General features: G+C 41.7%; 1 protein-coding gene across 3 annotated transcripts in view; it reads right to left on the reverse strand.

Moving 5' to 3' along the window:
- LOC122799887 (protein Shroom1-like) overlaps nt 1-17872 on the reverse strand; it is a 1099098-nt gene that overhangs the window by 113124 nt on the left and 968102 nt on the right. For all 3 annotated transcript variants that reach the window (XM_044069259.1, XM_044069257.1, XM_044069258.1), the window contains one exon: nt 8481-8646. In XM_044069259.1, coding sequence (XP_043925194.1) covers nt 8481-8646 — 166 coding nt within the window. The remainder of the gene's footprint in view (nt 1-8480; nt 8647-17872) is intronic.

Below are 17872 nucleotides of genomic sequence, written 5' to 3' on the forward strand. Positions count from 1 at the left end.
AAGAGTGGGTGAGAAAATAAAGGAGGATCCGTGTTGTATTCTGCAGAAATAGCTGAAGCATGGATTTTTATGGAAGAAAATGAAAGTCCACTGTTCAGCAGCTCAGCTAGTTACTGTAATACCTGAGGCAAGTTCAGTTTTCTAGGGTCCTGGCCTTTTTTCGCATTCCAAGAACAAAACCGCTTCCATTTTGCGGAGTAAGCTTTTCTAGTAGATGGCCTTCTGGCCTCCAAAATGACATCCTGCACCTCCTTGGAGAGTAGGGTCTGTTGTGGTGTTAAGGAATTTTCCATGCAGCGAGATTGAGTGTTTTCAGCTGACTGTGGAGTGTTTTGTAACTGTGCTGAGTCAGTAGAAGAGGCATTAGAGGCAAGGACCAGGGAGGAGTATGTGTTAAGCTCCTCAGCAATGGGTACCAGTGTTGCCTTGGCCAATCTGGCGCAATCAGTATCATCTTCGGTCTGTCTGCTCTTGCTTTCAAAAGTACCTTGGGCAGAAGAGGCAAAGGTGGGAATGCGCAAACTGTCCATGCTGTCCAACTGAATGAAAGGGTGTCCACTCTCCAGGCCTTTGGATGAAAGGTCCTTGAACAAAACTTTTCCAATTGATGATTCCTGTGGGAGGCAAAAAGATCTATGTCTGGCCTCCCCCACACTTGAGTTATTTCTGCAAACACCTGCGGATGTAACTTCCATTCGTGTGGGTCTGTCATATTTCTGCTTAATTTGTCTGCCAGCGTGTTTTCCAATCCTGGCAGGTACTGTGCTTGAAGTTCGATTTGCCATTCCAGAGCCAAGTTCCAAAGGGTCATGGCTAGTCTGCACAAGGGGTATGAATGTGTTCCTCCTTGTTTGTTTATGTACCACATTACTGTGGTGTTGTCTGTTCTTATCAGTAATTGCCCTGGATGCAGGAAGTCCTTGAAAGCTGTAATTGCATTTATTACTGCTAGCATTTCTTTTCGATTGATGTGGAGGTGCTTTTCTTTTTGGGACCATTTGCCCTGGATGCACCTGTCCATCATGTGCGCCCCCCAAGCGTAATCTGAGGCGTCTGTTATGATAACTTGCTCTGCTTGAGGCTTGCAGAATGGGAGGCCTGTGTTTGCTTGACATGCTTGGGCCCACCATAGAAATTCCTTTTGCAAACATGGGATTATTGGTATTATTGTTTCCAAACTGTGACTGTGTTGAGACCAAAGGTTTTTTAGGTACCATTGAAGTTTCCTCATATGCAGCTTTGCACATGGGATTAAAAGAATGCAAGATTCCATGAATCCCAGAGCCTGCAGGATTTTCCTTGCAGTAAGCCTGGTACTTTTTGCTAGTATTTTGAAGTACTGAGATAGTTGTCCCTGTTTTTCTGGCGTAAAATAGGCCATCTGGGTGTTTGTGTCCAAGTTGGCACCCAGGAAAGTTATTTTCTGAGATGGTGTTAGCCTTGATTTCTCTTTGTTGATTGTGTATCCCAGAGCATGCAATAGCCGTGTCACATATGTCAGATGTTCCAGAAGTATGTGTTTGCTGTCCGCTTGGATTAGGCAGTCATCCAAATAAGGATAAATTTGTATCCCTTGAAGTCTGCAGTAAGCAATCACTGATGCCAGGCACTTTGTGAATACTCTGGGCGCAGTAGATAAGCCAAAGGGCAATGCAGAGAATTGAAAGTGGATTGAACCTGCAAGAAATCTGAGGTGTCTTCTGCAGCTTTGTCTGATTGGGACATGCAGGTATGCCTCCTTGAGGTCCAATGTTACCAGCCAAAACTCCTTGCCCAGCATGGGAAGAAGTTGCTGTAATGCGAGCATCTTGAATTTTGGTACGAGTAGAAATGTGTTTAGGATGGATAAGTCCAAAATGGGTCTCCAGTCGGTTCCTTTCCTTGGTACCAGAAAAAGTCTTAAATAAAAACCTTGACCTTGTTCGTGAGAAGGTATCTCTTGAATAGCTCTCATGCTTATGAGCTTTGAAATTTGTAGTTGTGCCTCTGCCCTTTGATTCTGTGGCAGGTTTGGCATGCCTCTCATTTTTGGAAGAGTGTGGAAATGAAATTTGTAGCCTCTGTTTATAATGTCCAGGATCCATTTGTCTGTTGTGACAATATGCCAATTGTTTGCAAATAATGCTAGCTTTCCTCCCAAAGGTGCTGCCAGCTGAGACGTGCTTGGCATGGAAATGAGGGAGTCATTGTGTTTGCTTCCTGTATTGTTGTGCACTGTCTTCGCCACCTCTTGGCGCTGGAGTTTGCCATTGTCGTCCTCTATATGATCCTTGTGATTGCCCTCTGCCCCTTGTGCATCTGTATCTACCTCTTTGGGGCTTGTCAGTGGCTGGAAAGGACCAGTTTTTTGAAGGCCAATTTCTGCTAAAACGTGGTGGTTGGACCTGGAAAAAGGTTTTGACAGTTTGCATGGATTTGGCTTTTTCTTCCATTTTCCGTAGTATCTCCTCAGCATTAGTACCAAACAGCACATCCTTTTGTAAAGGAGCATCTAGAAGTTTAGCTTTCACATGATCAGGCAAGTTTTGTTCTCTAAGCCAAGCATGTCTGCGAATGACTGATCCCATAGCAGCCGCTCTACTTGAAGCCTCTAGGGCATCATAACCACATTGTAAAGTGTGTTTACCCACTTGCTCTGCACTATGCATCATATCCTGTAACTCCTTTAAATCTGGTTGTTCAGGTTGAGACATTTTGTTCCTTAATTGTGATAACAGGAACTGTTGATATTTAAGCATATGAAACTGACAATTTAAGGCCCTCATGGCTAAGGTGGCCGAGGTATATACCTTTTTACCCCACCTTTCTAAAGATCTTGATTCCCTTTCTGCTGGAAGTGGATTCTTGGCAGTGGAGGCCTTCAATCCCTTGGGGCCTTGTGAAATGGTTTCAGGGTCAGCATTATGGCTTTTGAAGAGAAATTGGTGAGAACTGGGTACTCTGTAATACCTATCAGGTTTGACTGGTGCAGGAGGCAGAGAATCCGGGTTAAGGCAAGCCTCCGAATAAACATCATCAAGTATGTCCAAAACAGGGGGTATCACCAGAGGTCTGTGTTGAGGTAACAAAAGAAATTCCCTAAGTCTTTTCTTGGAATCTGAAAAGTCTTGGCCTTCCCAATGGAAGTGTTCCCTCAAGGTGTGCAAGGTTTCTCCAAAGGAAAAATCCTCAGGCGGGGATACAGAAGGGATGGACTGTTCTGCATCCGAATCCTCAAAAGGAGAGTAAGAGTGTTCCTCTGCATCAGAATGTTCTGTTAAAATGGATCCCTGATCAGAAGAGGGGGAATCTTCCTCCACTCTGGGTCTCTTGTCTGGAGGGGGTTGAGAACCTCTGATAAGAGTAATTAAATCCTCAGCCATTTTAAGCATCTGTTGTTTAGGCATGGGACCTGGAGATGGGCCCTGTGCAACAGGCCTCGTGGGATGCCTGGCTGCTTTGGATTTTGTAAAGGCCTTAATTGAAAAAGAAGATGAGGGCCTAAAGACACCATGGGTGGAGGTGGACCTGTCCACATTAGTAGGCTCAACATTAGTAAAGGCTTCGGTGGTTGTAGTCTGGGAAAGGGCCGAGGTCCCAGCGGTCTCGGGTACAGAGGACACCGCCAAAGGAGTGTCGTCGGTAGTCAGGGACTGCAAAGGCGTCTCGCTGAGAACCGGACCACGTGTAGCCTGTTTTGGCGTGGTGTCGGCGGAGACCGCGGGCCTCGCGTGTCGGTCCTTTTCCTTGCGTTTTTTGGACAAAACGGTAGTCGGAGTGTCCGGCGACATTTTATAATCAAAAGCTTTACCAAAGTAGTGTTGGGCGAACTCCGCCGGCGCTTAATAGTGCGTTTATTGAAGGTAGCGCCAAGCGACAGCCGAGGCCGTGGTCTGGGCCCAAACAAGGTATGCAGAGGGAATGGAAATCCTTATGCGGTATTTGCTTCCCGCAAGAAATACAATTATTAACTTTTTCTGACATCGGTCTGAGGCAAGAAAAGTTTCCCCAATGGGGTACTTAGCTTTAATGAAGACTTCGGTTTCCAAAATTTTCGTAATTCAGGAGCTGGCCGACCGGCACTTGCGAACTGCTTCTGCTTCGGGCACCGCACGGCAAAAAAGACTGAAGAACATGGCGTCGGCTGTGTCTTATATACTCTGGCCTCTCTGACGTCAGAATAGAGAGCAACGACAACCGACGCCGGACCAAGACTTTGGAATTCGGCCGACCGAGGGACCGCCTGACGGCAGAGAACCCATCTGTGATTACTGCAGCTGTATGCACGATGAACATCTGTGGTGTTGTCTGTCTTTACCAATAGTTGTCCTGGAAGAATAAGGTCTTTGAAGGCTGTCAGAGCACTCTGTACAGCTAACATTTCTTTCTGATTGATATGCAGGCGCATTTGCTTTGGGCTCCATTTGCCTTCAATGCATTGTCCTGCCAAGTGAGCCTCCCATGCATAGTCTGATGCGTCTGTTGTTAGGGTTTGGGCAGTAGGGGGTTGAGTGAAAGGGAGTCCCTTGTTGTGGTAGCAGGCCTCTGCCCATCAAAGGAGCTCTGTCCTTAGGCAAGGAATGATAGGAATCATTGTTTCCAGGTCCTGAGAATGTTGACACCGGAGACTTTTTAAGTACCACTGAAGTTTCCTCATATGCAGTATTGCATATGGAATTAGTAGAATGCAAGAGGCCATGAACCCTTGGGCTTGCAGTATTTTTCTTGCAGATAGCTGGGTTTTGGGGGGTTTCGTGGCCAGTAGATTGAAGTAGTTTGTCAAATAAATTTGTTTTTCTGGAGTGAGGAATGCCATCTGAGAAGTTGTGTTCAAGTTTGCTCCCAGGAATACAATCTGTTGGCTGGGTACCAGATGTGATTTCTTTTCATTGATGGTGTACCCCAGTGAAATTAGAAGTCTCTTTACAAATGTCAGGTGCTGGAGTAGCAATTCCTAACTGTCTGTCTGAATCAGGCAATCATCCAAGCATGGGTAAATTTGAATTGTTCTCTGCCTGCAATATGCAATGGCTGTAGCTAGGCATTTTGTGAATACCCTGGGCACAGTAGATAAGTCAAAGGGAAAAGCAGAGAACTGATAGTGCATAAAGCCTGCTCTGAAACCTAGGTATTTTCTGCACGATTCCCTTATGGGGATGTGCAGATAAGCTTCTTTTAAGTCTGGGGTTGCTAGCCAGGAGTCCTTGGCTTGTATAGGAAGCAGCTGTTGGAGAGTAAGCATTTTGAACCTTGGAACCACCAGGAAGGTGTTGAGAATAGACAAATTCAGGATAAGACGCCAAGACTTTTCTTTTCTGGATACCAGAAACAGTCTGGAATAAAAGCCTTGTCACCTTTGTTTTGCTGGGACAGGTTGAATAGCCTTGATACTGAGAAGAGAAATTACTTGCTTTTGGGACTCTGCCCACTGGTTTGGGGGAAGGTCTGGCCATCTGCTTGGGGTTGGGAGTGAGTGGAAGTGGAATCTGTATCCCTGGGAAACAATGTTTAAGACCCATGTCCTGGGCAATGTACTCCCAGTTTTTGGCATGCAGGGCAAGTTTCTCTCTTAAAGGTGCAAGTACTTGGGCAAGGCTTGGAAGAGTTAAGGATAAGTCATTGCGAGATTTTACCGTAGGAGAATTGCTTACTAGTCCCTGTTTTGGAAGTGGGAGCACTCCATTCCTTACATCTGTGCACACCCTGAAACTGTAGTCTTGGTGCTCTGATGCCCCTGGATTTGGACTGAGAAGGTCTGGGAGGGACTGGAAAAGACCATTTTTTTGAAGGCCAATGCCTACTGAATCTAGGTGGCTGTAGTTGTAAGAAATCTTTAACAGGTTGCATAAATTTAGCTTTTTCCTCCATCCTTTTGAGGACTTCTGCTTTATTGCCAAATAGACGCTCTTGGTTTAAAGGTGCATCTAGTAATTTTGCTTTGACATGGTCTGGCAAGGTTTGTTCCTTAAGCCAAGCATGCCTTCTAAGAACAGACCCAGTGACAGCAGCCCTGCAAGATGCTTCCACGGCATCAAAACCACACTGCAGAGTATGTTTACCAACTTGGTTAGCAGAATGCATTAACTCTTGTAAATCTTTATGTTCTGCACAATCAGGAATCAACATCATTTTCTGTTTAATTAGTTCTATAATATGTTACTGATACTTTAACATATGAAACTGGCAATTTAAAGCCCTGATGGCAAGAGTAGCAGAGGTGTATACCTTCTTACCCCCATCTGTCTAAAGCCCTAGAATCCCTGTCCGAAGGGATAGGATTTTTGGCCGTATTAGCCTTAATGCCTTTAGGTCCCTGAGAAATGGTCTCTGGATCCACAGTAGGATTCTTAAAGAGGAATTTGTGGGAGTCAGTACCGGTCAGGTTTTCTGGGAGCTGGAGGCAATGAATCGGGGTAAGGATGGATTCCAAGAAGACATCATCTACAATTTCCAGAACAGGAGGGATAGCTAGGGGATTGTGCTGAGGTAAGTTTAAAAATTCCCTGCGTCTCTTTTTGGCCTGAGAGTAGTCCTGGCTCTCCCAGCAGAAATGCTCCCTAAGGGTATGCAGGGTTTCACCAAAAGAAAAATCTTCTGGTGGGGAAGCAGAGGGAATGGAATCCTCTGCATCAGACTCCTCATAGGTAGATAAGGGTATGTCCTGGTAATCAGAAGGGTCAGAGTTATCAGACTCCTGACCTGAAGAATCAGAAGGAAAATCAGTTCTTGGTCTTTTTGAGGGGGAAGGCTGACTACACCTAATTAAAGTAATAAGGTCTTCTGCCATTCTAAGCATTTGTTTTTGTGGCATGTGGGCCTGAGAATGTGCTTTGGTCGTCAGTTTCCTAGGCGTAGTGCAAACTCTAGGCCTGACAAATTTGGTATTTTTTGTTTGAAACGAAGTCTGTTTAATATGAAAATTGGAAGGCCTGAATACACCTTTAGAAGCCGGTGCCTGCATAGCGGCTCAAGACCCATCCAAGGTAGAGACATCTGCAGTTTCCATAGTCGAAGAAGCATCTTGCGGTATACCGGACTCCGAATGGGTCTCAGTAGTGGCCTGCGAATCTGTAGAAGCGGGTATCAGGGTCTGCGAAAGTGCCTCACTGAGTACTGGTGGACTGGAGACTAGCTTAACGGTAGCGTCATCGGCAGTTTTGGACCTATGCGGTCTGTCTCTGTCTTTATCCTTCTGTTTTTCAGAAGATCGGTAGTCGGATGGCTTATCGAAGCCATTTTTGAATACAGAGATCGAGAGCAAAAGAATTTAGTGACAAAAATAGCTCGAAGATGAATAGTTCAGGCGTTGAACAAGGCACAAAAGTGACAGCGAGGAACATTATGGTCTGGGCCTAAACAGGTTACGCAGTAAGAATGAAAATCTCTGTGAGGTATTTGCTTTCTACAGGCAAGACAATTATTAATTTTTTCTGACATCTGTTAGAGCAAGAAAAAAGGATCCCCAATGGGGTACTTCTCTTTTAGAAGACTTCAGGTCTGAAACTCCAAAAACGAAAATTTCAGGAGTCGGCAGACCGGCACTTGCAAACTGCTTCTGCTTCGGACACCGCACGGCAAGAAAGACTGATGTAATGGCATCGGCTGCATGTTTTATACCCCTGACGACCTAACGTCATGGAAGAAGTGACAGCATCTGACGCAGAAATCCCAAGACTTTGGTATTCATGCCGACTGGCTGCTACATGCAGGCAGATAACCCAAATGTGATGACTGCAACAGTGAAACACGAAGAACATCTACATAAGCACACACATAAAAACCCATTTCTTTAAACACATACAATTAATGTACATCTTCATAGAAACATATACCTCAACATCAACACTGACTGCATAAGAAAACTTTACAGGTTCTAAAATTAGGGTTACACATTACATCACCTAAATCTCTCAATGTATTCTGTCAAATATGAATTAAGTTCCATTTCTTGCTACATTGTCTCCGCCTATCAACCTACAGTAGAGTGGAAACAGTTTGGAATTTAAGATTTTTTTTTTTTTAAATACAAATCATACCTCTCAACCTCTTAGAGCAAGAAATCTGGACAACGGGTTTGGGGGGGCAAAGACACTTTAAATACTGCTCTAGAAACTTAAAAACCTAACAGAACAACAGGTGTTGCATGCATTTTTTGAAGAGTATGAAGTCTGAAACTCAAACACCTGTCATTATTTTGTGATTCAGTCTGCAATGACTTGGCAATGATTTGCCCGAAAACCAAAATTTTATGAGAAATAGATCAAAAATTTGAGACAAAAATCAGGACATTCTGCAAAAATCTGTACAGTTGAGAGGTATGAAAAATGCTTTACAAAACAATTCTGACATAGCTATTTCCTAAGGCAGTGCACTGAGATCAGTACTTATTCCTAAGGCAGTGCACTGAGATCAGTACTTATATAATGCACTTGTAAACCAAAACAGTCTGGCAAGAATTGCGCCACATACCAGTTATACTCATCACAATGCAGCACACTTACTTTCTTTGCAGTGATTTCGTCAGAGTCTTTGCTGCTGCTGTCCTGAGTGTTGGGCTCACTCTGTCTCACATTAAAGAGCTCACCATTTCTCAAACTCGAAGTGCTCTGCCCTGGATCTCTGTCAGAATCTTCACTTTCTTCACTTGTAATTCCAGCAGGATTATCACTAATGCATATAAAATAGTACAGTTATTACAGCTGTAAAAAAATTCATGTAAAAAAAAAGTTACATTTCAAAACTGTAAGGTATATTAATGAGCAGAGTACAGCATGCGAAATATATGACAAATGAGCAGTAAGTTTTGTATTTCTGCTATCTATTCCTGATTTAGTTTCACGGTGTGGTTTTCATGGATACTCACCTACTTCTTCAGCTACAGGAAGTCGACAAGAATATATCGAGGTGAACACTACAAACATATACAAACAAAAATCTGCAGAAGACACCTCTCAACCTTTCAGAGCAAGAAATCTTAACAAGGCCTAAATTAAGGGGGGACAAAGCTACAAAAATAAGGACAGATTTTAAATATTATTCTTATAAACTTAGAAAGTTGCTACAATAACAGGATTTGTGTTAACATTCATTTTTTGGAAGGACATGAAGTCTGAAACTCAAATGTACATCATTTAGAGACTTCAATCATCAATGTGTCCAGAAAATCACACATTTTATGGGGGGACAGACCAAAACTGAGTCAAAAATCTTTACATTCAGCAAAAATCTGGACATTTGAGAGGTATGGCTGTAGGACTTTACATGTCACTATCAAGAAAGATAAAATATATAGTTGTGCTTAATCATGTTGCAAACTAAATAGTAATGTTCAGATAAACTCTGCAAAACACTTACGCTTTACAGAAAAAGCATGTAAAATCAGAATATGTTCCTGGGTGCTTCCTTTTTAAAAGTACTGATTGCTCTTGCATGGCTACTTAATGAAGCAGGCATCACTAATACGCTGCTTAATCAAAATAAAAGTCATTCCAATTCAGTGGAACACACACTTCATGACTTGGGTACAGCATGGTTTTGTTTTAAAACTAATTATTTTACAGAACTTTTCTCAATCCAGATTTCTTAACATTCACATTTTTTGTTTGTTTTGGGCTAAAGCACCCACCAAGTTTAAATTCATTTTATAATAATGTAATGTACAGTCCAACCTCACCTTGAAAGATAATACCATTCTGTAAGAAAGCACAGTTGTGGAAAATCTTACAGTAACAGTACATGTACTTCTGTTCACTGTTGCAGTATTCCTTATACAAGGGACTTCCTGCCAAAGATAGTCCAACATCCAGCCAGTATAGCAAAGCCTTTAGTATTTACTGGCGCTGTACATCACACATTATGCTCCCAGAGCAAGGCATAGGACCATAAAGGTGACATATAGATGCAGAACTGAAAAGCTTCAGGAGGAACATGAACATTCAAAAGGGGAAAAGAGAGAAGAACCCCTCGGCCAGGACAGCAAGGAAAACAGGCTAGAGCAGAGGGGACAGGAGGGAAGGAGTGAATATCGCAACAGTGAAGAGAAGGACATCTACTGTTATGGTAAGATTTTACACAACTATGTCCTTCCATTTCACTGTGGCAGTATTCCTTACATAAGGGAAAGTACAAAAGCTGAAGAACAATCCTGGGTGGAAGATGGCACTAAAGAACCCTCAAGAAACCCATGCAGGATAGCCCTGGAAAAGCCAGTTCTAGCCCTGGAAATAACATCCAACTTATAACGCTTAGTGAACATATGGACAGGAGAATAAGTAGCAGCCTCAGGGATGGAACTGGTATCCAGTCCCTTGAAAAAAACACCAGAGGAAGTAAAAGGTCTGGTAGAGTGAGCCTTTACCGAAGAGGACAAATATCTGCCATGAAAAAAAAAAACAAAAAGAAATGGCTTTAGAAATCCAGAAAGAGATGGTCTGCTTAGAAACAACTAAACCCAAAGACTTGGAATGAAAAGAAATAAAAAGCTGCTCAGATCTGTGAATAACTTTAGTTCTATCCAATATACAAGCTGCCTATGCAAGTCCAAGATGCAAAGAACCTTCCCACTGGCAGACTGTGGAGAAGCAAAAAGGAAGGCAAATGAATAGGTTGATTAAGGGACAAGTCACTGACTACCTTGGACACAAAAAGATTATATGAAGAGACACTCTGCCCCTGTGAAAACTAAGAAAGGAGGAACAGCTATGAGAGCTTGAAGTTCAGAAACTTTCTTGGCTGAAGTGACAGTGAAAAGAACATATTCTTCCAAGTACAATGGTGTAAGGAAGCTGAAGAAGCAGGCTCAAAAGGAGCCAGACTCATTTTTTCAAGAACAAAACAGGTCCCAGGAAGGAAGACTAGGCTTCCTGGGACGATTGACATGAAGAATGCCTTTAAATCTAGAGGTCAGAGCAGAATTCAAGGGCAGACTAGCAGAAATTGCTGATAGGCGAGCTTTAACTGAAGAATATGCCAACCCAGCATGGAGCAAATCATGCAAGAGAGGACCAGAGGAACCTCCATTTTTAATTTCTCCAAATCTTTTGGGTTTCTAATACCATGATGGGAATGGACCCTATTCCTAAGTCAAAGTATGATTAAAGTTCATGAAATTAGTATTGCTTCAGTCTTTCATGTCAGCCAAAAGTGCTCTTTGCAGCACCCGCAATGTGCCCAGTAATGACTCCTTCTGCAATTCATATAGGTTCATAGTAAGTACTAGGCTATCAGCCCAAGTGCCTAAAGTAAGCCTAGCCAACAAGTTTCCCTGGCTTACGTCACCCAAGAAAGCTATTTTCCTGTGCCCCTGTCGGGCAGAGGCACAGAAGTGATCCCTGGGGTGTATTTCCTATTTCCCATCCACTCATCAAGAGTTTTCTTGAATGGAGTTACATGTACTAAATGATTGTAGACTCTTTCTTACAAGACCCATTGCTCCTATTACTACTGGAACTATCTAGGTATCTTTCATTGACATTGCTCTTGTTTCTTCTTGCAAATCTTGACAGTTTACAACTTTGTGCGTCTCTGTACACAGGACACTGCAGTCAGTTTGTGTGGCAATTTCAATGATCAATGCTACTTTTGTCTTCTTTTCTTGGACCACTAAAACTAATTTTCTAGCATCTATCTTTTGAACTGTTGGTAATGGATGATCTCATGTGATGTAGACGTCATCATTTTCTATGATGCTTTGTGGCTCATATTTCCAGTGTTTTTCTGCCACTTCAGTACCATAATGTTTGCACAAAATCCCAGTGCAACAGTCTTGCCACATTATTATGACTTTCAGTATACAGTCCCTTCTGCAATTAGTATGTCACAACCAGCAATGAGGTATGCAACTGTTTCCAATTCTGTTTTGCAAAACCTACATTTGTCTTTCTCCCACATGTTCAATGGACTTTGTAAAGCAACGTGTACTTAGCCCACTATCTTCTGCCGTCATTATTAACCTTTCATCTTTTGGTTTGAATTTGCCTCTCTTTAACCATTCCTGCATTCATTTCTGATCAACATGAGATTCTTACAGAAGATTTCTATACTTGCAACTATATTTATGCATTTTCCACATTTCTTGCCTTCTCATCTGGTCCTTCTCCTTATATTCTTTCTTTTGTTTTTTGGCTCATTCAGTTGCTACCTGATTTTTATCTACTTCTGGACTGATTTCCATTCCTGCTTTACACCAATATGCTTCTGCTAGATTAAGCAGAGAAGTAATCTTAGATTTATTTTCCTCGTGTTTCAAAACTTTCATTACATTCGGATCTTGTGAGGTCAGTAGATATGTGTGGAGTCCCACAATTGCAGATCTATACATGTAATCAATTTCAAGGAGGCCCATCCAGCCTTCAGAATGGGGGATATATAATCTGGGCATGCAATGATTTTATAAAATCATTTGATGAGTATGAGGCATCCTTCTGGTTTTCCTGTCTAATCTATCCAACACGTTTTGGGGCCAGTCAATCACTCCAAAACTATAAGTTAGGACAGGAAAAGCAATTTTGTTCCTAGATGGTGCTGATTTTAGGATTAAATTAAGTCTTCTGAAATATTCCTTACTACGTTTTATTCCCATTTGTTCCTGTTTTATTGTTGATCCTTCATCAATTCCCAAATATTTATATACTCCTCCTTGCTCAAGTTCTTTTACATCACATTCTTGTCCCAAACAGATGTTTTCCTGGTGTTGCAGTTTTCCTGCTTTAAAGGTTGCTTTTGCACATTTACCAAGACCAAACAACATTCGTATATCATCTGAAAAAGTTTTGACAACTTGCGATTGTGCTTTCAGTTCCTCATCTGGTGAGTTATGCAGTTTTAAGAAATTTTTACACTTTGTTGTTTTCTAGGAGCTAAATTATAGCCATGGACTAAACTGATAAGTAGATACCTTAATAGGTTAAGGGCAAGGCAGAATAGCAGTGGTGACAGAGTCACCCTGGAATATCCCCCTTTGAATTTTTATCCCTGGGATAATAATTTGTCCTTTATCATGGCTTAATTGCAAAGTGGTCCGCACCGTTTCATGGTCACTGTAATGATCAGTGTAGGATGTATCTTGCACATTTTTAAGCACTCTTTTATCCATGATACTATCAAATGCTTTTTGGTAGTCAATCCATGCCATACTTAGATTTCTTACCCTTTTTACAGTTGTCCACTATGACTTTATTTAATAACAAATGGTCCTTTGTACCATATGACTTTCTTTTATTGCCTTTTTGTTCTACTGCCATAATTGAGTTTTTTTCTAAACGACTATAAAGTCTGTCGGCATCAATTCCCATGTATAGTTTTATATGCCGTTGGAAGGCAAGTTATTAGTCCATAATTTTTAAGGTAGCTTGCAGGTTCACTCTTAAGTAGCAGCATTGTTTTTCCTGTTGTAGGCATGTTGGTGTCTACTTGGGGTGCACATATAAGTAGTTCATACTCATGGCTAAATCTTCTTGCAAAGATGTTAATACTTTTAGCCAAAAGTTAAGTACTGCATCTGGGCCTTTGGTTTTCTAATTAGAGACTTTTCTTAACTTTATTTCAATCTCTTTGGTTGTTACTTCATCACATTTCATACCCTGTACCTTTAAACTTCCTATTCTTTAACTTCTTCTATCCATTTAACATTTTATGTTCCATAGGATCATCATAAATATTTCTCCAAATGTATCTATTCCTTCTATTTTTGGCAGTCTTTCAGTTCCTTTTACCTTGTTTCCCAGTTCTCTATAAAACTTTTTTGGGTCATCAAAAAATTGCTTATTTTGTACTTTTCATTTATATTTACTTTCATATCTTCTAAGTTATTTCACCTGTGCTGAATTTTTTAGTTTATTTGCTATAGTGTCTGTGCTAACACTGCACATTGCTTTTATCACATCTTTCTTAGTATTTTTGTTGATCTGTTCCATCTTCTAACAGTGACACTTATTGTCTTAACTGCTTTAGTTTTCTCTGTTCGATATTTCCATGATCGCATTCAGTTTCTCCCCTTCCTTTCCCTCACTACCCTGTGTTCTTGAAATAGAACTTCATCAGTTATTAACTGCACAGATATATATTGTTTACTTCTGTTATACTGCATGGATCTCTGAACAGTCCTAATTACTGTGTTCATTTGTTTTATCAGGCTTCTGACTTTTTGGGTTTTATTAACCTTCTGCAGTCTACTTCTTTCATTGATCTTGATATATCTATGTCTATTAAATCAAGCAACGTTTATCTCATTTTCTTCTAAACTGAGGCACATCCCTAGTTTTCCATTTCCTGCGGCATTCTATAGAAGGTTCTATTGCATCTTCCTGCGGCACATTCTCTTCAATTTCATCCTGTGCCATCCATTGCTCTGTCTTATGGGAACTCACTAGCCCATCACTCCTCAACATTGACTGCAACACAGTTTCCTGCACCTTCGCTTGCTGTCTAGCTTCAAGTGAACATTTATACTGGTTTCCTGTGGAAAGCTCAAAATTATTTTCATATGGCGCCTGACCAATTGCTTGCTGTTCCACTGGTCTCCCCTTAATTTGCATATCCACTGCTTTAGCCTGGTGTGGTACTTTATGAATTGGATTTTCTACACTGAATCCTTCACTTCGCAGGTACTCCATAACCTCAATTTCTATTTCTTTAACTCCACCATTAATCTCCTTTTCCTCTGTCTGTCTTCTTATTTTTTTTTTGTATTGTAAAGTTTTCCATGTCCGGAGTCCTTTGCCTGTATTTCTCTTCAAATATCCTTGGTACTGCTATTTTATATTGGTTAGTTTTGCTTTCTCCTTTGCATAAGCATTACACCATATCAGATCGCCTTTTCTTTCCCATGTCCATATTTCTTCTTCAGATGTTTCCTGATCTCCCTGCTTCACCTTACTTTGGGGACTCATTCAGTCTTGCTGTGAAGTAATCTGTGTTAGACTTTCTGCACTGAATCCACACTTCGCAGGCACTCCACAACTTCAACTTCCATTTTTTTTAACTTCTACTTTACTAATCTTCTTTTCCACATTCCATCTTTGTGACATTTTTTTAATTGTAAACTTTTCCATATCTGGATGCCTTTGCATGTGTTTCTCTTTGAATATCTTTGGGGTTGTTTGGAGCTGCCTTCTTTATATTGATTAATTTGGCTTTCTCTTTTGCATAAATATTGCACCATATCAAATCTCTCTCTTTCTTTACCATGCCCATATTTCTTTTTTATAATTTTCAAATATCTCTTGGTTTTGTTTATATTTTCACACTTCCTCTGATGGTTCTTTTTCCAAACAAATCAAAGTTTCTTGATCTATATACCGTTTTTCACAAATCTGTTGCATTAAGGAATGCAAATTTTCATTTGAAGCTACTGACAGTTTTGCTTGTGGAGTATTTTTCTTTCCTCCAATTTGTCTCAATCATTTTGTACATCTTGTGTCTTGAAATTCTGGGCTTTTTGCGTACTAGTAACAATACATAATTTCTTTCTTATCCTCAATAGTCCACTCTATCGTCTTTATGTCTCTTCTTTGTCCTTTCAGTTTTTGTAATTTCTGTGGACTGCTACTTCCTTCTACAATTGGGGGGGGGGGGCATCCTCCCCCTGGGCCTGGTCTGGTCCTAATGTAGGAATGTTTCTGTATTTTGAGGATTCTACACTGTCATTTTTCCAGTCCTGGCATTGTATCCAGAGTCTCGTGCACCCAGCTATCTCTCAATTTTGACCTACTTATGTCCATGATATATGCTATATAAACAGAGTCCATATATCAGTGCTGCCTTGACAAGATTTTGCAGAAAACAGAATCCACCTCATGAAGAGACTAATCAAGACTGGAGGATGAATTCAGTTTCAGCACTACTACTCTCCTTTGCTTACTGACTTTTCTCTCTCCATTCGGACCCCCGTGAAGGTACTCACCAACACTTGAGGATGAATTCAATTTCAGCACTGCTACCCTCCTTTGCTTGCTGACTTTTCATCTCTTCATTTGGATCTCTGCAGAGAGAGGATTCTGATGATGAGAAAGGCACCAGACAGAAAATCTCTTCCATTTGGACAAATATGATTTCCTGGTAGTGGACTTCCTGGCCTCCTCCAGGACCCAAAGCATGTCCTCAGAAACGGATCAAAACCTCATCACCCACAATGTCAGCTGAAGAATAGACAAGTGAGGATGGATAAGAAAAGTACAGTTGTGTAGACTTACCATAAATGTAGATGTTCGAGTGTATTCACTGTTGCAGTCATTATATTTGGGTTATCTGCTTGCAGGTAGCCCTCAGCTGGCCTGATTATCAAAGTCTTGGGTCCTGCATCAGTTGCTGTCTCTTTTTCCATGATGCCATTACATCAGTTTTTCTTGCCCCAGATGTCAGGTGCCCCCATAATGGGAAGCAATTATATACAAGGTTACACCTCCAATTATAAGCAAATACACCAGAAAGCTTAAATACAGTAAACAAGGAAAGAGATATAGCAAATAGAAGTCAGGGGGCTGGAGGGAGGGTAACCAGGACTGCAACAGTGAATACACTCAAACATCTACATTTATGGTAAGTGTACACAACTGTACTATGTTCTTTGTATTTCACTGATGCAGTCATTACATTTGGGTAGATTCCCAAAGCTAAAGAAGGGAGAAGGCAATTAGAGAGCATTAGGACCAGCTATTAGGCCCTGCAAGACTGCAGTGGCAAAACCAGCTCTGGATTTAGAGAAAATAGGCAAGTGATAATGCTTGGTGAAGGTATGAACAGAACTTCAGGTAGCAGCTTCTAGGATGTCCCTGGTAGGAACACCTCTGAGAAAGGCTGTTGAAGTAGATGCAGCCCTGGTGGAATGTGATCTTATCCTCTGTAGGGTAGGCTTTCCATGTTGCTTATAGCAGAAATGAATGCAATGGCCCTATCCATTTAGAAATGGTTTGTTTTGAAATGGCCTTCCCCTCTGCCCCTGCAGCAAAGGCAACTAGCAGCTGCTCAGTTTTTCTTAGAGGCTTAGTCCTGTCCAAATAAAATCTAAGTTGTCTGGGCACGTCCAAAGAGTGCAATATTCGTTCTCCTTTGTTCTGTGGATTACAAAAGAAGGGTGGCAAATAAATGGACTGATTAAGGGCCACACTGGATACCACCTTGGGCATAAAGGAAGGATTGGTCCTGAGGGACACCCTGTCTGCATGGAAGGTGATGAAGGGCTCCACTGCCATGAGGGCCTGTAATTCAGACACTCTTCTAGCTGAAGTGATGGCAAGAAGGAAGGCTGTTTTCCAAGAAGTTCCAGATTTTCAGTTTGCTATTTCCCTGTTGCACAGTCTGGAGTTCACCATAAACTTTCAAAAATCAGTCTAGACTCCCTTCTCAGGATCACGTTTTCCTTGGTTGCAAGATCCAGACCATCCCAATGTTGGCATCTCTGCCTGCCCCCAAGGTCTTGTCTCCGATTGCCTTTTTCCAGTTTCTTCTGGCGCAAAGAGAGGTAGAGTGAGCTTTTCCAATACAAAGTTAAGGTCCCGGGCTGGGGTAGGGGCTCTCCTGGGTGGTATTAAATTTTTGGCCCCTCTGAGGAATTGCTTCAGCAGTCGGTGAAAGAAGAAGGGTGGCTCCATATTATAATGTGCTGAAATGGCAAAGGCATGGCAGAGGCATGAATTTTAATAGAAGAGAAGGAAAGGCCCTTGTGAAGCATCTCTGTTAAGTATTAAAGAATATGCGGTAAACTGGGCACTGTTGTGCCCATCCCCTGAGTCTGGCTCCAGGAACAGAATCTTTTCCACTATTCAGCAAAGGACTTTCTAATACTAGGCCTCCTTGCCTCCAGAGTGACATCTAGCACTTGCTTACTGAGGGATGGTAATGGAGAGCTCAAGTAATTAGCCAGGCTGCAAGGTTCAGGGTTTGAAGCTGGGGGTGC

This window comes from Protopterus annectens, chromosome 4.part0, assembly GCF_019279795.1.
Source record: "Protopterus annectens isolate FY-2018-M chromosome 4.part0, PAN1.0, whole genome shotgun sequence".
NCBI classification, from domain to species: Eukaryota; Metazoa; Chordata; order Ceratodontiformes; family Protopteridae; genus Protopterus; species Protopterus annectens.